Source organism: Ranitomeya imitator, chromosome 5, assembly GCF_032444005.1.
Source record: "Ranitomeya imitator isolate aRanImi1 chromosome 5, aRanImi1.pri, whole genome shotgun sequence".
Lineage (NCBI taxonomy): Eukaryota > Metazoa > Chordata > Amphibia > Anura > Dendrobatidae > Ranitomeya > Ranitomeya imitator.
The window spans coordinates 103,111,145-103,136,675 of NC_091286.1; the positions used below are offsets into that span (position 1 = coordinate 103,111,145).

Here is a 25,531-nt window from a genome sequence, read left to right on the forward strand (position 1 = left end):
ATACATTTTTTTTAATATTTTTAAATAACAGATACTTTTTATCAATTTATCCAATTAGGTCGGTGATACAGTTATTTAAAGAAAAGCAAAATCGACAACTTGATGAGAAGCCCTATGGGTTTCCACTTTGAGGTTATGCATTCAGCAGACAATTTGCAGCTTTCGTTGTGTTTTTTTTTATAGAACTTGCTGACAACAGTCAATTATAAGTGTCTGATTTGTGATTGTAAATGTAACAGCCAATTCATTGTGCTTCTGCCGGCTTTGCAGAAATGAACTTCTACAGTGGCGCTAGTTCAGCCATAAACTATTTCACCGGGAATGGCATAAGTTCCAGCGGAAGGCCGATAATAACATAATAATCGGACATCTCTTACCCTACACATACAATCCCGTCTAACAGGATATTTGTAATGACTACCAGTTAAAATTAAAATAAAATGCACGTAATATTTAAATGCACGATACCTGAAGGTTATAATTATGCCGATAATTATGTGTAGGTTGAACAGGTTGTACAAAGGCGTTCATTCATTGCTTTCTCAGTGCAATATGTCATCGCTACATAGAAAGTTTAATGTTTTCAAAATTCAGAATATATGAACCATTGTTTCCAACTGTAGCCCTTGTCTCATATTGTAAAGGGCTCTAATAAGGTATATGAATGGCATGTAGGGGTCCCCTACCTAGGAGACAGCGTAGAGAGCTGTTAAGCAGCGGCTCTCATTTCGGCAGACCTGGTCAATTGCGGGTAATGTCACTTTCCCAAATCAGCTGTCGTTTCAGGAACATATATATATATATATATATATATATATATATATATATATATATATATATATATAAAATCACAGATGTGTCTACGTTCACACAGTACATTAAAAGGTAGCCAGTCATCAGTACTAAGTGGATCTGGAAGATTTGCTATATAGTCGTGCTCGGTTTCAGATGCATTAACATTATAGAATCAACACTATGATTTGATTAAAAATATCAGATTGTACTATTAATCATTAAATGTACTTTCAAGAAACTTTTGCTGGAATCAGTACAGTCAAATCTAAAGCCATTTGTCATGTATTTTATCAGATAAATATGCTTGTGTCTTAAGGTACAAAAAACTTCTTCTCCTATAAGACTCCTTAAAGGGAACCTGTCAGCAGGATTGCGCACAGTAAACTACAGACAGTGTCAGTTCAGCGCCGTTATACTGATTAAAATGACACCTTGGGTAAAGAAATCCGTCTTGTGGTTGTTGTTTAATATTAATTTTCAGTTTTGAGTTAATGATATGCTCGTGCTCCGGGGTGGCCTATGGGGAGTCTTCATGTGGTGCTCTGATTAAGTATTCATGTGTATGGCTTCTGACAGGTCACTGACTCAAAACTGAAAATAAAGATTAAACAACAACCACAAGATGGATTTCATCAACCAAGGTGTCGTTTTAATCAGTATAACAGCGCCGACCTGACACTGTCTGTAGGTTACTGTGCACAATCCTGCTGACAGGTTCCCTTTAATTTACCATTCACTCTCAAAAACGACTAAAATCTGTCTTGATCAAAGCAAGGCAAGGCTGCCAGCTCACTGGAAGATTAGATTACTGCTGCCTTTTGAAATTTATGGAGTGTGTAGAGGGATGAAAAGGGAATAGTAAAGTAAGAGAGGCCGAGAAACACTACTGCTGCTTTCTAGTATTTACCGTATTTTGCAGTTTATAAGACGCACCAGATTGAAAGGCACACCCCAAATTTTGAAGAGAAAAATAAGAAAGAAAAACTTTTTTTTGGATAAAACAGTGGTGCTTCTTACAATCCATGCGTCCTATTGATTACGGGGGGTGGTGGCTGCAGTGAAGCAAGGTCCCAGGGTCGCTGTTGGAAGAGGTAAGAGTGGAGGGTTTCTGCAGGCCATAGGCTGGGATAAGGGGGTGTTTGGATATGCCCCGTTGCGGGGGCTCCACCGACATTTTTTGAAAGACCAGAGCCCCCGCACTTACATGGCTTACTATGTGGTGGACTCCGGGACAATGGCTGCCGTGGCGGCGCATGCGCAGTTGGAGATCTTGGCGCTGAGATCTCATCTCCCGAGATCTTGGTGCCGAGATCTCCATCTGCCCGTGCGCCGCCCCGGTAGCCATTTTCCCGGAGTCCACCCCATAGTAAACCATGTAAGTACGGTGGCTCTGGGCTTTCACAAAATGTCGGCGGAGCCCCCGCGCCACCGAATACCCGCAGCGGCACACATCCAAACACCCTCTCATCCCAGGTTTGCAGCCTGTAGCAACGCTCCACTCTTGCCTCCTCCAGCAGCAACCATGGGACCCTGCTCCATCGCGGCCAGTAAGGTATATCCGATTTTCCCCCAAAATTTTGGGGAAAAAAGTGCATCTTAAAATCCGAAAAATACGGTAATCCATTTCAGTGCTGGGCTCACAGCTTCACTGCTCAGTACTCCTGTATAATGGGCTCTGTGCTACTGCTGCTTCTGAAATTGTGCAAAATAGAGACAGGAAAGCAGGAATCCCTCATATCTGTGTTTATGGGAGATATAACAGCAAGTCTCCACCCACCAGCTCTGAGACAACTAAAATTGAATCATAGAGTCTGCCGAGGAGTAAACTTGTGAAAATGAACGATACAAGTCATAATGACAAGAAATAGGCTTTGTCTTTATCTATGCTTTAGGTTCAGTAAAGACTTTAAAAAAATAGTGCAGATGTGGACTTCGCTGTAAGTAGATAATCTCTGTCCCTGCAATTGAAATCATATGTTTGTAAAATAGCTGGTGTGAACATATGTAATCATTATCACTTCGCTTACGTCACAGATGATTTACTATTCAAATGTGAAAAAAAAAAGTTGGATAGACTTCTAAAACTATTCTTGGGTGAATATGTTCATAGTTTGAATTTCTTTTTCTGTTTCAGATTTGATTTGCAATCCTGTGTTGGCAACTTTTCCCAGACTTATGGAACAGACAGATGTCATGGATGCTTTAAGGGTCAGTCAATAATTTGCACAAGACACTGGACACAATTGTACCTGTACCCCTTCCCTTCATTCACATCTTCTGCCATCTCTGTGTCTACCATACTATGTAACAGCATTTTGTTTTTATTCTTCATTCTATCAACCTCATAGAGCAGAATCAGCCTGCTAGAAGCCATTACTTTCTAAGTAACCTTTTTTACTAACTAAAATCTATCACGTGTCCATCACTTGATCAGTACAGATTTGTATCCTCAAGACGTAAGCTAGGAATCTTGAAAGTATGTAGAAAGTAGAAAATTGTAAACCAGAATAATTTTGTTATGTCTAATAAAACACATAAAAGTATTACGACTGGGTAACCTACATCAGGCAATCCCATCATCACCCAGAATAAGAAGCTTTTTTAGTTTTTCAATGGTTGCACTTGTCAAAAAATGAATGAGACCACATTGAAATACTGATTGTTTCCAATTGCCCTATTGATTTCTGTGTTTGGTGGCCGCACAGACCAACTTTCGCAGTGAGAATGGCCACTTTGGGAAATACATTTTCAGCCGCATTAAGGTAATTATTGGACACTAGATGGTGGCCCGATTCAAACGCATCGGGTATTCTAGAATATGCATGTCCATGTAGTATATTGCCCATCGACGTAGTATATTGCCCAGTCACGTAGTATATTGCCCAGTCACATAGTATATTGCCCATCGACATAGTATATTGCCCAGTCACGTAGTATATTGCCCAGCGACGTAGTATATTGCCCAGTCACGTAGTATATTGTGCAGCCACATAGTATATTGCCCAGTCACGTAGTATATTGCGCAGCCACGTAGTATATTGCCCAGTCACGTAGTATATTGCGCAGCCACGTAGTATATTGCCCAGTCACGTAGTATATTGCCTAGCGACGTAGTATATTGCCCAGTCACGTAGTATACAGCACAGAGCCACGTAGTATATTGCCCAGCCACGTAGTATATTGCCCAGTCACGTAGTATATTGCGCAGCCACGTAGTATATTGCCCAGTCACGTAGTATATTGCCCAGTCACATAGTATATTGCCCATCGACATAGTATATTGCCCAGTCACGTAGTATATTGCCCAGCGACGTAGTATATTGCCCAGCCACGTAGTATATTGTGCAGCCACATAGTATATTGCCCAGTCACGTAGTATATTGCGCAGCCACGTAGTATATTGCCCAGTCACGTAGTATATTGCGCAGCCACGTAGTATATTGCCCAGTCACGTAGTATATTGCCTAGCGACGTAGTATATTGCCCAGTCACGTAGTATACAGCACAGAGCCACGTAGTATATTGCCCAGCCACGTAGTATATTGCCCAGTCACGTAGTATATTGCCCAGCCACGTAGTATATTGCCCAGTCACGTAGTATATTGCCTAGCGACGTAGTATATTGCCCAGTCACGTAGTATACAGCACAGAGCCACGTAGTATATTGCCCAGCCACGTAGTATATTGCCCAGTGACGTAGTATATTGCCCAGCCGCTTGCAATGGAGCGGTCCCGGGAGCGTGGCGAGGAGCGGCAAAGGCGGCGGAGGGTGAGTATAGCAGGTTTTTTTTTTTTAAATTATTTGTAACATGACCTATTTTTGCTATTGATGCTGCATAGGCAGCATCAATAGTAAATAGTTGGGGACACACAGGGTTAATAGCAGCGGTAACGGAGCGCGTTACACCGCGGGCTGTTACTGCTGCCATTAACCCTGGGTGAGCGGTGAGTGGAGGGGATTATGGAGCGGGCGCCGGGCAGTGAGTGCAGGGGAGTAGGGGAGGGACTAATCGGACTGTGCCCATCGCTGATTGGTCGCGGCAGCCATGACAGGCAGCTGCCGAGACCAATCAGCGAACGAATAACCGTGACAGAAGGACAGACAGACAGACGGAAGTGACACTTAGACAATTATATATATAGATTCTTTTAAAAGTCAATTTGCAGTAAGCAATTGTTTGCATGACTGAATAACAAATGAAGGAAAAGAATTGTGAATTAATGTTATTTGCAATTTCTACCATCTGATTTATTGATGAATGGATTTTTATAAGTAATGCCCGAATTCTTAAATATATCAAAAGCTAATTTCTTACCTAGCAAATCGATTTGCAGCTGCATTGACCAGCAATCTGCATAAGGATAACCTTTATGTGTATAAACAAGATTGATTTTGTACATTGAAAATGGCAAAATGATATTTCTGAAATCTCATGCACCGTCCACGCTGCACAGAACAGCGCTGAAACCCACATCCACGGCGGCTCCATGACGGGACGCGCACCGATGGTGAGTGGATCCATCTTCAGTGGGATATCCACATGCTGACAGGCAGCCTCAGCCACTTCCCTGTGGCCCACCTCCCTGAGGTAACGCTCCGGCCGGCTGCAAAAATGTACCCCCCGGGTTCAGCCGATGTGTAGGCGGCATCCCGGAAGCCGCGCCTCCACTATGGCAATAAGGCGGCTCTGCCCGCTTTTCTGGCGCTTCTCGCCTGGCAACAACACCCCTAACTTCAACCGCTGGTGTCGCCCCTGCCGGCTGCAAAAATTTAGGCCCCGGCTTGGGCCTATTCAACATCGTGTCCGTGACTCCGCCCCCCGAATTGGCGCTTCTCGCTCTCTGCGAGATTTTATCAACTCTGCAACTCCCGGTGGCCATATTGGTCCACCCTGCCGGCTTAACAGGGGCGACGGTTTTTGCATTAAAGAGGCACATCGACTCTACATCAGTACCCGTGTAAGGAAGTACCTGACCTAAAGCCACACGACCAGTATTCCCTGGTCTTAAAGGCGCATGACCAGTATTCCCTGGTTTTAAAGGCGCATGACCAGTATTCCCTGGTCTTAAAGGCGCATGACCAGTATTCCCTGGTCTTAAAGGCGCATGACCAGTATTCCCTGGTCTTAAAGGTGCATGACCAGTATTCCCTGGTCTTAAAGGTGCATGACCAGTATTCCCTGGTCTTAAAGGGGCATGACCAGTATTCCCTGGTCTTAAAGGCGCATGACCAGTATTCCCTGGTCTTTAAGGCGCATGACCAGTATTCCCTGGTCTTAAAGGCGCATTACCAGTATTCCCTGGTCTTAAAGGCGCATGACCAGTATTCCCTGGTCTTAAAGGCGTATGACCAGTATTCCCTGGTCTTAAAGCCACACAACCAATATTCCCTGGCCTTAAAGGCGTATGACCAGTATTCCTTGGTCTTAAAGGCGCATGACCATTATTCCCTTGTCTTAAAGGTGCATGACCAGTATTCTCTAGTGTTAAAGGCACATTACCAGTATTCCCCTGGTCTTAAAGGCGCATGACCAGTATTCCCTGGTCTTAAGGGCGCATGACCAGTATTCCCTGGTCTTTAAGGTGCATGACCAGTATTCCCTGGTCTTAAAGGCGCATGACCAGTATTCCCTGGTCTTAAAGGTGCATGACCAGTATTCCCCTGGTCTTAAAGGCACATGACCAGTATTCCCTGGTCTTAAGGGCGCATGTTCAATCCGAGGAGCCCTCCGCCGCCGACCTTAGCTTATCCTAGAGTACCTAGTTCCCCTCAGTGGACTTCGTCAATGACTGCAATCCTTGGTTCTCTGACCAAGAGATTGAATCCCTTCGTGTACCCAATGTGGCTCGGAGTGCTCGCAGGATCGATATACATAGTACCTATCCTACATGGGAGCCGTCGGCTAGCAGTGGCCGCAAGTATTCTAGAAACGTACAGGCGTCTAGAAACATACAGGCATCTAGAAAACTGAAGTTTTCGTTTCCTACTCCCTCACCAATGATGTGATGACAACAAGGCTCTGAATATGGATCGGATATTGCCTGGACTTGCCAGAGCTTCAGAGAAGGATGACTTGCCTATTTATACCATCAACCAATCTCAGTACATTGACAAGGATTCTGGTTCTGCTCTAGACTACGAAGTGTCCCTCATAAGGAGACTAAACTCCTTTGTAGAGCATTTGCCATTCAGTCCGGATAAGCAATTCACTGGACAGAAGCCTCTACGTGGGATGCCATGCCTGGTCTGATTTTAAGGGTGGCGGGTCCTTTAAAGGGCACCGATCTCCCCACACCATCAACAAACGAGCACACGGAGTGTCGCCTCCATGTATCCTCTTCTGCATCCAGGCCTAACGCCAAACAACCTGTCCTGTCCACTCGGAGACCTAAACTCTGTGGATGTACAGAGGTACCCTTTTTGGCGTACGAGCACCCCCCTCTGCATCACCACTATTTAGCGGCTGATGCAAGAAGGCAGACAATTCCTCTCCACTTCCCTGTTAAGAGGTTGATGGAACGAGGGTTCCTAATTTTTTATCTCTGCACCGTCAAAAGAGAGCGGCGATGGCAAGAGACTATGATCTGCTGGGTGCAGCCGCGCATTCTGCCACTTGGCAGATTAATCGGGTAGAATCTCCTGTGGTATACCTACCAGTATCCCTGCCCGATTTATCATCAGTTAAAAATACCACGGACTGTCAGATAGCAAATCTGGTTAGTTCCGTCTTGCGGCTTTGGGTTCAGCACTCTACCCTCCCTAGCCGGCGCATGGATTGCTAGAGCAATGGTCTCCTGGCTGGAGACCTTAACTACCTTAATTCACACCAGTAACCTTTTCCCGAAGTCAGTACAACTGGCCAATCAAATCTTTTGAGCGGGAGACTGACAAAGGATTGTATAAGGGTTGTCCAGGAAAGTCTAGATCTAAGGGATCTTGGTTCCAAAAAGGGGAACGAAAAGTAAGACTGATCCTGGACCTCAAACTTCTAACAACGTTTGACAAGGTCCTCCTTTTTGAGGATGATCCTGCACACTTCCAGAAGGATGGTAATTCTCGCTCGAGACAAGGTCATGGCCCTTCAACAGGGAGCTAGCTCATTTGATTACTCATCCCCTCATTTCATTCCATTTGCTAGGAGGGTTCTGAGGAAAAATGGTGATGACAATGGAAGCGGTTTCCTTTGCTCCGCTCGTTTTCAGCAAGTCAAACAGACGATAGTCTCTGAGCTCCTTCTTTCTCCCGGTTCAATGGTTATTAGTAACTACCAATGCCAGTCTTCTTCTCCCTGTCATTGCTCTGGAGATCCAAACGGTAGTCCTACAGCAGGTCCACTGCCTTCTGGCGGGTCACCCCATCCGAATTCAATTGGATAATGCCACGGCGGTGCCATACGTCAATCATCTAGCAGGTACCCACGGTCAGGCGCCATGACCGAGGTACCTCACATTCTCTGAAGGGCCGAGATCTATCATTCGGTGATCTCTGCAGTATATATCCCAGGAGTAGAACTCTGGACGGCAAACAAATTCAGCCGTCAGGGTTCCGCCTCTAGTCAGTGGGAACTTCACCCCGAAGTCTTCCATCAGATCTGCCTTCACTGGAGCTCTCCAGTTGTAGATCGGATGGCATCCAGACAATGCCAATGTACTCGAGTTCGTGGTTCGGCCTCGAGATCCAAGAGCCATCGCACAGCATGCTCTGGTTCTTCCGTGGTACCAGTTTCCATAACTCCCCTTCCACTACTTCCGAAAGCCTTTCGGAAGCAGAAAGGGGCCCAGTGATCCTCAGAGATCCGCACTGACCACGTCATTTTTTGTTTGCGGAGCTAGTATCTTTCCGCCTTATTGTAGCAAAACTGCAAGTAGGGACTTTCTCACGTAGTTCTTCCCTATCGCATACCGTTAGATCATTGGGACCTTACTGTTCCTAGGAGTCTTACAGTAGACTCCTTTTCATCCGGGCAGACTTTACTATCAGGGAAGGTCGCCCTTTTTTCTCTGCGATATCCTCACCCTAACGAGTCTTTGGAGCTAGCTGCTCTGTTCTTTCAGATTTTTTTCCCTTATTACCTTCAAGGCAAGGTTGTCCTCAGGCCTTCCCCATCCCTTGTTACTAAGGTGGTATTGTATTACCACTGTTATGAGGGCATAGTTCTTCCCTCATCTCTTTCGGCACCAGTCCACAAAATGGAATGAGTTCCCCATATTCTGGATGAAGTGAGTGCTCTGAGTAGATACGTCTCGACGGCGTCCTTCCGAAGTTTGGATGCTTTATTTGGGCTTCCTGATGGTAAGAGGAAGGCTTCCTGATGCTTTCAGGAAGGGTTTAGCCGTTTCATTGGCCATGTTAGCCTGGTGGATTCGTTTCACCATCCTGGAGTCCTTCCGTACTACATGTCAGCCTATCTCCCTGTCTATCAAGGGTTCTAGGCACCAGGCGTCGGCAAGGCACGCCTGCAAGCTTGCGGATTCATCCAGGCTGCATGCATTGCATCTGGGCAGGCGGACTCTGTAGGCCGCAGTGGCACACTTGTAAGTAGTGGTTACACAGGGCCTGATCTTATGCTTGTTTTTATAATCTGACATGCTATACTCTCATATATAATATGACATGCTATACGCTCATATGTTGTTATTGATCTCCTACTGCTTTTGCACCGAACTGGTTAGCTGAGAGCCAGCAGGAGGGTGTATACTGCAGGGGAGGAGCTAACTTTCTTTGTATCACTTAGTGTCAGCCTCCTAGTGGCAGCAGCATACACCCACGGTCTGTGTCCCCCAATGAATGGCTCGGGGAAAAGGATTTTACAGTGAGTACACAAAAATCCCTATTTTTTCTCATTAATGTACACTCTGCACCCCATCTTGACTGACAAAACCCCCAGAAATGTAGACATTCTTGCAAATGTATTAAAAAAGAACAACTGAAATATCACATTGGCATAAGTATTCAGACCCTTTGCTCAGACACTCATATTTAAGTCACATGCTGTCCATTTCCTTGTGATCCTCCTTGAGATGGTTCTTCTCCTTCATTGGAGTCCAGCTGTGTTTAATTAAACTGATAGGACTTGATTTGGAAAGGCACACACCTGTCTATATAATACCTTACAGCTCACAGTGTATGTCAGACCAACTGAGAATTATCAGAGACAGATTTGTGGCAAGGCACAGATCTGGCCAAGGTTACAAAAGAATGTCTGCATTACTCAAGGTTCCTAAGAGCACAGTGGCCTCCATAATCCTTAAATGGAAGAAGTTTGGGGCCACCAAAAGTCTTCCTAGACCTGGCCGTCCAGCCAAACTGAGCAATCGTAGGAGAGGAGCCTTGGTGAGAGAGGTAAGGAAGAACCCCAAGATCACTGTGGCTGAGTTCCAGAGATGCAGCAGGGAGATGGGAGAAAGTTCCACAAAGTCAACTATCACTGCAGCCCTCCACCAGTTGTGCCTTTATGTCAGAGTGGCCTCACGGAAGCCTCTCCTCAGTGCAAGACATATGAAAGCCCGCATAGAGTTTGTTAAAAACACATGAAGGACTCCCAGACCATGAGAAATAACATTATCTGCTCTGACTAGATGAAGATAGACCTTTTTGGTGATAATTCTAAGCAGTATGTGTGGAGAAAACCAGGCACTGCTCGTCACCTGTCCAATACAATCCCAACAGTGAAACATGGTGGTGGCAGCATCCTGCTATGGGGGTGTTTTTCAGCTGCAGGGACAAGACGACTGGTTGCCATTGAAGGAAACATGAATGCAGCCAAGTACATGGATATCCTGGATGAAAACCTCTTCCAGAGTGCTCTGGACCTCAGACTTGGCCAAAGTTTCACCTTCCAACAAAACAATGACAATAAGCATACAGCTAAAATAACAAAGGAGTGGCTTCAGATCAACTCTGTGACCATTTTTGACTGGTCCAGCCAGAGTCCTGTCCTAAACCCAATTGAGCATCTCTGGAGAGACCTGAAAATGGCTGTCCACCAACATTCACCATCCAACCTGACTGAACTGGAGAGGATATGCAAGGAAGAATGGCAGAGGATCCCCAAATCCAGGTGTGAAAAACTTGTTGCATCATTCCCAAGAAGACAAGCAAAAGGGTGCTTCTACTCAATACCGAGCAAAGGGTCTGAATATTTATGAACATGTGATATTTCAGTTTTTCTTTTTTAATAAATTTGCAAAAATGTCTACATTTCTGTTTTTTTTCAGTCAAGATGGGGTGCAGAGTGTAAATTAATAAGAAAAAAAATGAACTCTTTTGAATTTACCAAATGGCTGCAATGAAACAAAGAGTGAAAAATTTAAAGGGGTCTGAATACTTTTCGTAACCAGTGTAGGTATACTAAATGGCATCTTATCACGTATTCACTTCATCCACATTCGTAAACTCTTGACACGCTGCGTGAACATCTTGTGAGGGGCCCAAGACTTATTTTGATCACCAAGTTTTACTCTGAAATACTGGATGCATTTGCTTACTTGACAAGTGTGTTGATGTTTGTCCTTTGACTAGGATTGGTGAAGCTAAATTAATCTGGGCTGTTTAGGCACTTACGATGAGAAATAACAGAGACGGACAGATCTGAAAGAAAGGAAATAAGTGTGTAAATAAAAAAATTAATTCTGCTAACCCCTTGTATACAGACTTCTGGAATATGTTTTACTATACAGAGTGGCACACAACCTCTTGCCACACTGTCTCACGTGTAACTGAAATAACATCCTGTTGTCGGTCACCCTGGTGGTCCTCCACTTCTCTCCACTCTAGGGCGGTTCGCTTTCAGCCAACAGGAGAGCGCTAGTGCTACCCTCAGCCTAGAGAGATCATATTAAGATAAACTGTAGAGAAAAAAACGACGTGATAGAAGAAAACTATCTTAACTGCTGTTTTGAAATCAGCATGCCAATTTTAGTCTAAATCAGCAAAATAATTAAACTCAATAAAAATGATGTTCAAAATTGCTCCTCGGTGTTATCCATCCACTGATGACACATTGATGGTAAAAACAGGATATACGGACCATACACTGATGACACACTGATCCATAGCACTGATGGCACCGTTAAAATTTTTATCACGAACACGTTAAAAACACAGTCGTGTGACTGAGACCTAACCAGGCGAAGTGAGGAGAAATACTATCAACTACTTGCAACTGTACTTCTAGCAACTGGTTGGGACTGCATCTCCTAGTAATATATCGTCATTTGCTTATATAGGAAAACCCATTTACTCATCGCTTCAATCTGCCGTATTCCAGGAATAAGAAGGAAGTAAGACTTGCTCAAACAATTGCTTATAGGTGGTTAGTAATCCCCAGGTATTGTTGGTCATTCGGGTTTGCCATTGCAACAGCAGATAATATTCATCAACAGAAACTATCCGGCCAAATACTTCTTAGATGTGACATAATAGCTTTATACGGGACTTTTTCCACATTAGCAATTGATGGTAAAATTATTTGCTGATTGGTGGAAGTCTGACCAAACTGACCCTGACCAATCACAAAAATGCAGCTATCAGTGTCATTGTGTTATGTATAGCACCTCTCATCCAGGAGCTGTGCAGAGAAATACTACTTTCTTGCAATTGAACTTCTACCAATTGACAGTGGTCCTAGGGATCTGACCCCTACTGATCAACAAGTGATGGTATATCTTGGCACTGTGCCATCATTTGCTTATTTGAAAACGTCTATATATGAGTTTATGAAGGAGTAGATGGCATGATTCTGAAACTGGTAATGTATGGCTTCCACCCTGGGAGACTTGTGCAGTTACAGTACTAATAGTTCTTGCGGGACTTGTTTGTAGAGTCTTGATGTATTCATGAAGAGACATTTAAATATAATTAACTTGTGTTTTGTCAGTCAGTTTTGACAGTCCGTGGTGTGGCTGTAGGGTTTGCACAGGTTGCAGTCACGTTGCAGTCACACCTAAAGGCCCCTTTCATGGGTAAGATGATAAGAGTACTACAAATGGTAAGTGATGGCTGGAAGGATTTGTCACTAATTTTCTATCTGTGCCCAGGCAATCTCTATTTTCGGTTATGCCTCAGAATTCATTTTAGGTGGCTAGCTCAGATGTTCTTCTGAACGACCTGAAGACACAGTGCCTCATTGTTAGGAAAGTTACAACACAGTTTATTAAAAGCCATTTAATATAAACCTTAATAAGCCTTGTTCCTTATCTCTTTAGCTAGTAGAAAAAAGCGGGAGTAAAAATATTTTCAAAAACAATTCTATAGTTTCTTATGGAGTCATTTTTGGTCAGTGACATCTGCTTTACCACTGAATACATGGTATTCCTGAACTGAACTTGCATGGTTCTTCCATTAATTGTAGATACTTCAGGCAAGAACCAAAAATGTGTCTAAATATAACTGTTGGGTTTAACTGCAGCCTTAGACTTTGTTCACATGTAGTTTTTTACATAGATTTTGAAGCAGCTTCAAATACTCTTTGAATACAGGGTGGGCCATTTATATGGATACACCTGAATAAAATGGGAATGGTTGGTGATATCAACTTCCTGTTTGTGGCACATTAGTATACGGGAGGGGGAATAGTTTTCAAGATGGGTGGTTACCATGGCGGCCATTTTGAAGTTAGCCATTTTGGATTAACTTTATTTTTTTCAATGGGAAGAGGATCATGTGACACTTCAAACTTATTGAGAATTTCACAAGAAAAGCAATGGTGTGCTTGGTTTTAACGTAACTTTATTCTTTCATGAGTTATTTACAAGTTTATGGCCACTTATAAAATGTGTTCAAAGTGCTGCCCATTGTGTTGGATTGTCAATGCAACCCACTTCTCTCACTCTTGACACACTGATAGCAACACCACAGAAGAAATGCCAGCACAGGCTTCCAGTAGCCATTGTTTCAGATGCTGCACATCTCTTATCTCCACATGGTGTGGTATGTGGGGTACAAAGATAATTGGGTCATTCTTCATCAATGGAAACCTCAATGCCACTGGATATCTGAAATTGCTACATGATGATGTGTTGCCCTCTTTATGCACTGAAGATGACGCGTTCCCTGAGTTTTTCCAGCAAGATGATGCACAACCACATTATGGGTGTCAGGTCCGAGCATTCCTACATGAACAGTTTCCTGGAAAGTGAATTGGTCGTCGTGGGCCAGTTGAATGGCCACCAAGGTCTCCCGATCTGACCTCCTTGGAGTATTATCTTTGGGGTCATCTGAAGGTAATTGTTTATGCTTATTTTTATGTTTATGTTTTTATGTGCAGCATCTGAAACAACAGATACTGGAAGTCTGTTCTAGCATTTCTTCTGCGGTGTTGCTATCATTGTGTCAAGAGTGGGACATATTGGCAATCCAACACAATGGGCAGCACTTTGAACACATTTTATAAGTGGTCATAAACTTGTAAATAACTCATGAAAGAATAAAGTTACGTTACAACCAAGCACACCATTGTTTTTCTTGTGAAATTCTCAATAGGTTTGATGTGTCACATGACACTCTTCCCATTGGAAAAAATAAAGTTGGATCCAAAATGGCCGACTTCAAAATGGCCTCCATGGTCAACACCCATCTTGAAAAGTTTTCCCCCTCCCATATACTAATGTGCCACAAACAGGAAGTTGATATCACCAACCATTCCCATCTTATTTAGGTGTATCCATATAAATGGCCCACCCTGTACATTTTTTTTTCATATAATTAATTTTTTTCTCAAGCAGGTTTTGAAAACCTCGTAGTGGAAAAAAAAGCAGTGACGTCACTTCTATTATGAGAACTCATGGACAATTGACATTCTCAAGTCAAAAGGCCACAAAAAAACTTTGCATGACAAAAGGCTTTAAAAAATGTATTGGATCTGAAAACCTTGTCAAAAACCCTCATTGCATTCCTGAAGGGGATTTCTCTTGAAAAACACTTCAAATTTTTATACCTCACAAAAACTTATTATGATCATACCTGATCATGGTTCCCAATTGCAAAATTTGCAATTAAGTCTAGCACATAGTAAGGCTTTAGTTATTTTACACATGATGTCGAAGTGTGTGTCTTATATAACTGGCAGAAGTCGATTGATATGCTGAGAGAATTCTTAGCGGGGCCTTGCTAGTTAATAAAATCCTTTGATTACAGCAACCTCTGCACCTATTCAGATGATGTACTAACAGGGTAGAGGGAGAAGAGCGGCAAGTATTATGTGAGCTACCACATTTGTAGAGATAGTGTCCATGCCCAAATTGAATTCCAAATGTTACTGTATATGGCAGACGATGATAATGAATTCCTACTAGGAAAAAAAGAAGAAAGGGCTGAACTGCAGAACAGATGATTAAAGTGTTGAAGGATAAGGCTTCGTATTGTACTGCCCTTGAGGTTCTAGTAACACAGTTGGGTAAGGGTGCACTTTCAGATTTGTTAAGGCTATGTGCTTAGAAATATATTATTTAATGTACATTCTCATACTTGCTACTTGCCATATATCACATTTTTTTGTAAAAAAAAAAATAAGCCCAGATCTAGGACAACTCATTATTTGTAATGTGTTAGGGTATGTGTCCACGTTCAGGATTGCATCAGGATTTGGTCAGGATTTTATGTCAGTATTTGTAAGCCAAAACCAGGAGTGGAACAATTAGAGGAAAAGTATAATAGAAACATATGCACCACTTCTGCATTTATCACCCACTCCTGGTTTTGGCTTACAAATACTGACATAAAATCCTGACCAAATCCTGATGCAATCCTGAACGTGGACACATACCCTAAGTTGTTATATATGTTGCCCTGTCGTTTGGTGTCTTACCAATATACATTATTTGATCAGATGCTTGTGAGATCCTCCTTGTTCACATTCTAATCCTAATTCAGATCGTCAAAGTGATGTTGATGACCTACTTCCTCCCATTGAAAGAGAGTGATTGTTTGTCTCAGCCCATCCGGTGTCTACCATCAAATTGTTAATGCCTAGAAATTAAGCTCTAGGTACCTACCCACAGTCAGATGACAGGAGATGGGGGGATTTCTCAGGAGATTTCTCAGTTATTGAAGGTGTAGGACTATCTTCAACTTACTGGCAATGAGAAGCTTACAACCATTCACTATTATTATTATTATTATTATTCCTAGTACTCTAAATACACTGTATTGCTATTATTATTATTGGACATCCTGTTATGTGCTACATGTGAACTGGTGCTATGTGAACCTGTGGGAATGCAGGCCTACCGTATGGGAACAAAACCAATTATTTTTCTCTCGTACATGAGACCGGTGGCTTTGGTTAATATTAGGAGCACGTCACTGTTTTGTATTAATTCCATTGACCTGTACCTGTGTGCATTGCAGTACGCAGACCTCTCTGAGCACATCTTTCTCATTGGTGTGCCGAACTCACACCTGTAATTGTGCACACACTTCTATGTATAGAACCTCCTCTAAAGACCGGTTTAAGAAAATCACTTTTTTTAGAGGTCGTTCAGACAACCGTTTTTCATGTAATGGCTCATAATATTCTATGGAGCTGTTCACATATCCGTGATTTTTTACAGACCTTGTTTCCAAAAAAACAAATTACGGAGACCAGTCCATTTTTGATCAGATCAAAATTACGTGAACAAGTTTTAGGGATCCATAAAAGTCATGGACAGCACACAGACGACATCCTTTTGCTGTCCATGATTTACATTGTAATGTATCGGAAAAGCTTTAAAGCTTTGCAATTTATTTATTTTTTCATACATGAAAATCACTAATGGAACACTGAAAACTCATGGACCGTTTTTTTACGTATGTGAAATACCATGGACATCTGTATGAGGCCTTAGAATGACCAGAATTCCTATGACAGATTTCCAACTCCATCATATACAAATGTATACTGGCCATCCTCTCCCTGAGACAGTCATTATGATGACACTTTGGGTCATAATCTTATAGATTTCTCAGTATATTATTATTCATATGTACAATGAAATATATTTATATCTTTATTGTTTTCCTTGTAACCCTTTAGAGTGGATGGGCGGAAAAAGAGAACTCTTTGAGGAGATCAGAGAAGGTAATATCTCATTATGGCGCTCTTTATTACCGCATGTAATGTGTCCTGTAATAATGATTGTTTCCATCTCTATTTATAAACCTGGAATCAACTTTTAGAAAGCCCAATTTTATCTAAACTAAAATATAATTCAGTATGAAACTGATATTTATAAGGATAAAAACTTCTTCTGGGGGGCAATTAAAAAATAATGTAATGCATGTGTTTTCAGTTAAAAATATTTTTTTGCAATTGGGTTTCATTAGAAAAATGTCAGCCATTTGGTTTCTGTATCCTCTATGCAGAATAGGTTATTTATTGTACTCTCTTATATAACGCCATTAACTTCCAACACTTTATAGATATTATCATCACTGTCCCTATTGGGGCTCACAATCTAGATTCCCTACCAGTAGGTCTTTGGATTGTGGAAGGAAACCGGAGAACCTGGAGGAAACCCCACACAAACACGGGGAGAACATGCAAACTCCTTGCAGATGTTGTCTTTATTGGGATTTGAACCCAGGTCGCCAACGTTGCAACAGTGCTAACCACTGAGCCACCGTGCTGTCAGTGAGCTTGTTCTGGGGTAGAGTTTGTGACTCTTAACTTCTCAGAGGTGATATATGACCACATCAAGGTTCAGAACAACTTCAGAAGAAAGATAACACTTACAAACTCTATAACAACAATTTGGACACTCAGTCGAATTTACTTCTGAGTCCAATGAAGAGGACCATAAGATACTGATAAAATTACCATTTATTATCACAAAGAATATTTTTTAAAAAAGATTACAGAACACATGATACAAAAAATACCCAGGGGGCCAGAAAAATACCCTACAAAAATATATATATTGTTACCACGATACAGCGAATAAGGAAATCTGCGGCTGTTTAAGTTAAATGTACAATGCAAAAATATACTGTATAGCCAGATCTACCTGATGCACGCCCTTGCACATATACCAATCAACTGTGCCCCTATGGGGAATCCCTAATACATTACACAGGCATGCACATACCAATATCACACAATACAAAATGCAAAGTACAAATTATCTCACCGCCGTAACTCGTGGAAAGATGAAGAACGTGACTCGTGGTATCAGGTAATTCGGCATTCCCCTGTCTCCCCGACGAGTGTTTCGCCCTTAGCTTCTTCCGTGGACGCCTGTGTAATGTATTAGGGATTCCCCATAGGGGCACAGTTGATTGGTATATGTGCAAGGGCGTGCATCAGGTAGATCTGGCTATATCTATATCCGGCAGATTTCCTTATTCGCTGTATCGTGGTAACAATATATATATTTTTGCAGGGTATTTTTCTGGCCCCCTGGGTATTTTTTGTATCATGTGTTCTGTAATCTTTTTTAAAAAATATTCTTTGTGATAATCAAAACCAAGAGTGAAAGTCCGCATGCATTTCTTCAGCCAGTATTATGGGTTCGGGTGCTCCTTATGAAAAACAGAGTCCAAAATTCAATACAACGAAGGAGAAGTAGAAAGGAGCACTCACCATCCAGAAGAAATGTTCAGTCTTTATTGTGGCATAAAATGTATAGCAAGGTCTCACAGGAGAACGTGGGTGTCACGAGACGACGGCCGTTTCACGCTGCTGCGCTTCTACGGGTGGCGCTGAAGTAAGATGCACTAAATTCAGTAAGAGGCGTGCATTTCTTAATGATTCTGGCGCATCTCTCAGCTACTGTATGCAGATGTAGGAAAAGTACTACATCAATAATTATAATAATGCCGATGTGCCACGTACACATTCAATGCGAGAATACCTGAAAAAATGTCCACAATTCCATCCAGGACTAATATACAATACACTATCAATATATTAACTGTGGCCTGTAGAAATGAGCAGATTGTTTTGCCCAACCCCAGTCTGCCAGGTCAGGGCTCTGTGTACGTGGACAGGAGATGCTTGAATTTACTTTGCTTTCAGGTTCTCTGGCATGTTTTTCATTTGCTAACCTGGCTTGAAGTCATTTGTGCAGCGTGTGGCGCACAGGTGATATCTCGCCAGGTGGTTAATCATAAAGCGAGCCTGGTATCCAGGAGAGTAAGGAAATTCGTGCAGCTCCTGTTTATGGCTGGAGAGCCCTGACCTGATTCATAGACTAGGGTTGTCTAAGGCGATCGGTTCATCTTTAGTGGCCTAATCTGGCATGTCTAGACTTCAGTTATCATTTAAATCCAACGGTACAACAAAACATCACAAACAGAATAAAAAAACAGGATCTTCATTTAGATACGTAACAGAGCATAAAAAGGCAAAGTTGGTTCTTCCGTAAGAAGAGAACCTTAATCGCACGTGTATCGCTGCTAAAATGTATGGCTTCCTCAGGGGTAAAAATAACGCTTTGTCAGTTCTTCAAATATTTATCAACTCATAGATAACTGCAGGCATAAATTATGTAGTGATATGTAATGTCATGATCCCGAGTCACAGGATCAGATGTAATGCATCCCAGAGATGCCCCTAGAAAGGATGGGTCCACTGACAACTAATAGCCTAGTTAGCACGTGTACACAATGGCGATTAGAGCAACCCTCAGTCCATGTCGCACGGATGCTCCAAAAGATGACTAGTGTCCATTTGCTAAGTACAATGCCTACAAGTAGTATTCAACCCCCTGCAGATTTAGCAGGTTTAATAAGATGCAAATAAGTTAGAGCCTTCAAACTTCAAACAAGAGCAGGATTTATTAACAGATGCATAAATCTTACAAACCAAAAAGTTTTGTTGCTCAGTTAAATTTTTATAAATTTTAAACATAAAAGTGTGGGTCAATTATTATTCAACGCCTAGGTTTAATATTTTGTGGAATAACCTTTGTTTGCAATTACAGCTAATAATCGTCTTTTATAAGACCTGATCAGGCCGGCACAGGTCTCTGGAGTTATCTTGGCCCACTCCTCCATGCAGATCTTCTCCAAGTTATCTAGGTTCTTTGGGTGTCTCATGTGGACTTTAATCTTGAGCTCCTTCCACAAGTTTTCAATTGGGTTAAGGTCAGGAGACTGACTAGGCCACTGCAACACCTTGATTTTTTGCCTCTTGAACCAGGCCTTGGTTTTCTTGGCTGTGTGCTTTGGGTCGTTGTCTTGTTGGAAGATGAAATGACGACCCATCTTAAGATCCTTGATGGAGGAGCGGAGGTTCTTGGCCAAAATCTCCAGGTAGGCCGTGCTATCCATCTTCCCATGGATGCGGACCAGATGGCCAGGCCCCTTGGCTGAGAAACAGCCCCACAGAATGATGCTGCCACCACCATGCTTGACTATAGGGATGGTATTCTTGGGGTCTTATGCAGTGCCATCCAGTCTCCAAACGTCACGTGTGTGGTTGACACCAAAGATCTGAATCTTGGTCTCATCAGACCAGAGAACCTTGAACCAGTCAGTCTCCGAGTCCTCCAAGCGATCATGAGCAAACTGTAGACGAGCCTTGACATGACGCTTTGAAAGTAAAGGTACCTTACAGGCTCGTCTGGAACGGAGACCATTGCGGTGGAGTACGTTACTTATCGTATTGACTGAAACCAATGTCCCCACTGCCATGAGATCTTCCCGGAGCTCCTTCCTTGTTGTCCTTGGGTTAGCCTTGACTCTTCGGACAAGCCTGGCCTCGGCAGGAGGAAAACTTTCAAAGGCTGTCCAGGCCGTGGAAGACTAACAGTAGTTCCATAAGCCTTCCACTTCCGGATGATGCTCCCAACAGTGGAGACAGGTAGGCCCAACTCCTTGGAAAGGGTTTTGTACCCCTTGCCAGCCTTGTGACCCTCCACGATCTTGTCTCTGATGGCCTTGGAATACTCCTTTGTCTTTCCCATGTTGACCATGTATGAGTGCTGTTCACAAGTTTGGGGAGGGTCTTAAATAGTCAGAAAAGGCTGGAAAAAGAGATAATTAATCCAAACATGTGAAGCTCATTGTTCTTTGTGCCTGAACTACTTCTTAATACTTTAGGGGAACCAAACAGAATTCTGGTGGGTTGAGGGGTTGAATAATAAATGACCCTCTGAAAAGACTTTTCACAATTTAAAAAAATAAATAAAGAAATAACATTCTTTTTTGCTGCAGTGCATTTCACACTTCCAGGCTGATATACAGTCCAAATGTCACAATGCCAAGTTAATTCCAAATGTGTAAACCTGCTAAATCTGCAGGGGGTTGAATACTACTTGTAGGCACTGTACATCTAGGTAGTGAGCCCTCTGGGCATCTCATCAGTATGTGAGCCAGCATCCCTAAAGCCAGGTGCTAATACAGTATGTGGTTGCATTGTTGGTTTTGAGTACATGGTATTTAAGACGTGATGATGTGTTTTTATCTATTTATAACATATATCGTATTTTGCAGATTATAAGACCCACCGGTTTATAAGACGCACCCTAAATTTTGGAGAGGAAAATAGGAAAAAAATGTTTTTTTTAACTGGTGCGACTTATAATCTGCTTTTGCAGTATCTTACCTGGGGGCAGTGGTGATAGAGCGGGGTGCCAGGTGGCACAGTCGCTGCTGGCAGAGGCAGGAGATGCTGCAAGCTCAAGGCTGGAAGGATGGGGTGTTTGGCGGGAGTAGGAGTCACGCCATGGCTGCAGTCTTCAGGCCTTTACAACAAGGTGTTCATTTTGTGACAGCCCAGAGCCCCACACCTTCCATACTTTCTAATGTGGGGGACTCCAGGAAAGTGGTCGCTGGAAGCGACGCATGCGCAATTGAGATCTCAGGAGTTGAGATATCAGATGAGATCTCCGTGCCATGATCTCAATTTGCGCATGCATCGCCTACGGTGGCCATTTTACCAAAGTCCACTGCATGGAAGAGTACGAAACGTGAGTTCTGGGCTGTCACAAAATGTTGGCAGAGCCCCCGCACCGCCAAGCACCTTATCGTACCTGCCTGGGGCCCACAGCCATCGTCTGACTCCAGCAGCAGCAACCCTAGGACCCTGCTCCACCACAGCTGGTAAACTCCCTCGCAGCTACAATTTGGATTATAAAACACTCTCCCATTTTCTCCCTCCAAATTTAGTGGAAAAAATTGAATTTTATAATCTGAAAAATACAGTATTTACTGATTTGTCATCTCCATGTCATTGAATATCATTTCTCACCTTCAAACTAACCCCCACTACAAGTAGGGCAAAATATTATATTTGTCTGCAACCGCATTTCGCAAAAATGTTTTCTGTATTATGGAGCTTAAGTTGCTCTCACTCTACGTCTACCTTTTTCATAGAGAGATGTTGAATTTATGAAGACGGCATTCATCCAAGTGTACCATGACACCGCATACCCTCTCCTACAGTCCACGTTCCTTCAGGCACCGAGATGGGCAGAGGATGAGACTGAAGCTGAACGCTGGAAAGCAATTGCTGATTTTCTAAAGCAAAATCGCGAGAAAGAAGGGGCCATTCATTTCCTGCTGTCTCCTGACAGTCTTCACAAGCCTTTTGATGTTTCAGAGATAACATATGATTTTCTTGAAACAGCAAGGACATCTCTAGTCACATTGTAACTTTGCTCGTTAAGGATCATCAAATCCCATCCATGGCCACCATTTCAATTAATATGGCTCCTACAAAAACAGGGGTCTAAATCTAAAATGAGTCAAGAAGTTATCCAGCTTATGGCCACGTTCACATGCTCAGTGTTTGGTCAGTATTTTACGTCAGTATTTGTAAGCCAAAGCCAGGAGTGGGTGATAAATACAGAAGTGGTGACGTGTTTCTATTATACTTTTCTTCTGGTTGTTCCACATCTAATTTCGGTTTACAAATACTGTTGTAAAATACTGACCAAACACTGAATGTGTGAACATGACCTAACACTAATTCATAAAAGAAAAAACATCATAGAGGTTTCATAAGTTTACCAACTAGAGTGCAGGCACACCTGGCCACTTACATATGAATATATCATACCCAAAATTCATATAAATAAATAGATTGTAAAGTGCTTGTGCATACATTGAAGTTAGTCAGTAAGATACATCCATGCACTGTAATAAAAGCATAAGTAAGTAGTGCATACAGGCAATCGGAGCTTGCACGTGTCATCCCAGTGTGTGTTTCGCCATCGCGTCTTCTGGGACTCCACCATTACCTCAATTGATATAATGACGTTAACCTCCATTATGTTTTATGTATTGTTTTCTGATTTACTGATAAACGGAGTTGGACCCCTGTTTTTGTTAGAGTCTTGTAGAGGATCCTGTAACCTGAAAACTCATGATTGTCTGGCAGTTTCTTCAATTTACCCTACATAGGGTATTGCAAAAATTTTGATTTCAAATTGTGTTGGCTTCCTTCTTAATACATGTGTGCAGAATGCTGTATGTGAAAATGGCACCTCTCTGGGGGTATTTATATAAGGTTTCAAAAGCCTCCCCTTGTTTTAAAGGGGTTGTCCTGTCCAAATCAATAAGTCTACAATCACTCTGTGTGACTGCAGATCTATGAATCACCCCAGTGAACACACTGTGCGCTGCAGGGATCTGCCGCTTACTTTGCCGGCAGATACGTAAGCATTATACATACTCCTGGCCAGAGCTCGACTTGTGAGAGCGGCCTCGCATCATACACTTGTATGGAGCGAGGATGCGCCCACTAGACGAGCTCTGACCAGGAGTATGTGTAATGCATAGGTATCTGCCGTTCCCGGCTCAGAAAATGGCGAAGTCTGCAGTTACACAGAGTGATGGCAGACTTATCATGTTGGAATGGAAAACCCCTTTAGTTGAATAATTTATGGTATCTTACTATGTAGTGACTCGGGAATAATGCCAGTAACTGGAGGGTGGCTGCTCAGTGCTGAGATGTCGCACAAGAGAGTCATATGACACTATTAAGTGTCAATCATTCCATAGTTGGAGGAGTAGGTCTGTAAGTTACGGATATGCTGGAAGTTATAATACTCTGTCAATTTAGACAAATATGATTGGACAATTATTTAATATAGATGGTGCCCCTCAACAGCCATGATTTTAGGTCACAGATGGTCGCAAGTTAAATAGTTTTTCCCCTCAATTTTATTTATGTTGTTTCATCATTTATTTATGTTTTGCACAACACTGTATGATTTTTTTTTTAATCCAGCACATTATTTACAAGACCGATATCATTTGATTGTTTTGTTAGATTTTTTGTGATTAGTTTGTTTATCCTCAATTATTATTATTTTTATTGAATAGTTTTTTTGTACTTAATAAAGTATTAAACAATGATCTGTCTCTTTCATTATGTCCTGGTATATGTTTAGCAGAAGACTTTTATAAAGTCCCGTGATTGTTGAAAAGTAAAAAAAAAAAAAAAGTATCTGATTTCACATTCTTCATCCATGGCAGCTTTTAAGGGAATGTGTCATCAGGAAATTACATATTGTGTAAATTAGCTTTTTGTGTTCCAGGTTATTTTTTAAAAATATGTTTTATTTAAAGAAAAAATAGTAAACTTGCAATTTTCACACTTGCCATTGGGACTTTTTTAAACTCATCATTGCTGTCCTTGCAGGAAGAGTTTTCAGCGAGCTCCTTATCAGCAGAGACAGGTTTACAATGACAGGTGACTCTTCTATATACAGCTGCTCAGGCGATGCTTCAGTACAAAAGATATTGTCAGGGTCTGATCATTGCTGCTAACGTACATGTGGATTTCCTGAATCATCAGGAAATTATAGTAAGCAAAGCATCAGTGGCCCGTGAAAATTGCAACAGTTTGTGATATGGGACGAAAAAACATTGCTAATGTTTTTTTTCACAACGTCACTGGAATGGCGCTGCCCCAAGAGAAGAGTAGTGACTGTTCTTTTCTCCTTCGCCTCATTGGGGGACACAGGACTGTGGGTGTATGCTTCTGCTGCCAGGAGGCTGACACTAAGTAAACTTGAAAAAAAGTTAGCTCCTCCTCCATCGTATACACCCTGACACTGGCTACCAGAGACTCCAGTTTATGCTTAGTGTCTCAAGGAGGCACATCTCTGGGTCCTGGATCTTTGGACCCGATTTTCAACATCTTTGGATTGAAGGGGCGACGGACCTTTTTGAGGGTCCGATCTCCCCAAACCATCAACGGGCAAGTACTTGCGATTTTTCTCCACGTATCCTTTCCCGCTACGTGGGATTCTTCACCGGACTTGGCTCTGACCACCCTGAGGTAGCTAGACTCCAGGCTGTACAGGTGCCCGTAGATGTCCGTGTGTTCCCCCCTGATTTCTACACCCCTGCGCGGCGGTGTTAGCTGGGGTGGTGGATGGTCCCTCTCCTTATCCTGGGGATAATGGAGATAGGGTTCCTGCACCGTCATTTGTTTTACCCCTCGCTGAGTGCGGTGTGACAAGGGGGGCTCCTGGCATTACCTGCTGCTGCGTCCTCCGGGAGTGCGGTGCCTTTTTGGCTTTGCTGAGGCCGGCGCCGTTTTCTTCTCGGGCGGTGTGAGCTGGGCCGGCGCTGCAGCATGATCCGGCGCTGCGGCGTTAGGACAGCGGCGCTGCAGCGTGATCCGGCGCTGCGGCGTTAGTACAGCGGCGCTGCAGCGTGATCCGGCGCTGCAGCGTGATCCGGCGCTGCGGAGTTAGGACATCGGCGCCGCAGCGTTAGGAGCAGCGCTGCGGATGTATGATGTGGCGCCGCTGTCCCCCCAGAGGCTTCGGCCCTGCCCGGCTTCCTGCGGGCGTGGGG

The 25,531-nt window shown here is 42.9% G+C and overlaps 1 protein-coding gene across 1 annotated transcript in view; it reads left to right on the forward strand.

The window, feature by feature from the left end:
- NPHP1 (nephrocystin 1) overlaps positions 1-24,079 on the forward strand; it is a 97,517-nt gene extending 73,438 nt beyond the window's left edge. The window contains exons 19-21 of the mRNA XM_069768995.1: positions 2,930-3,003; positions 16,812-16,856; positions 22,094-24,079. Of these exons, the coding sequence (XP_069625096.1) occupies positions 2,930-3,003; positions 16,812-16,856; positions 22,094-22,372 (398 nt within the window). The 3' untranslated portion in view covers positions 22,373-24,079. The remainder of the gene's footprint in view (positions 1-2,929; positions 3,004-16,811; positions 16,857-22,093) is intronic.
- Positions 24,080-25,531: the final 1,452 nt, after the last annotated feature.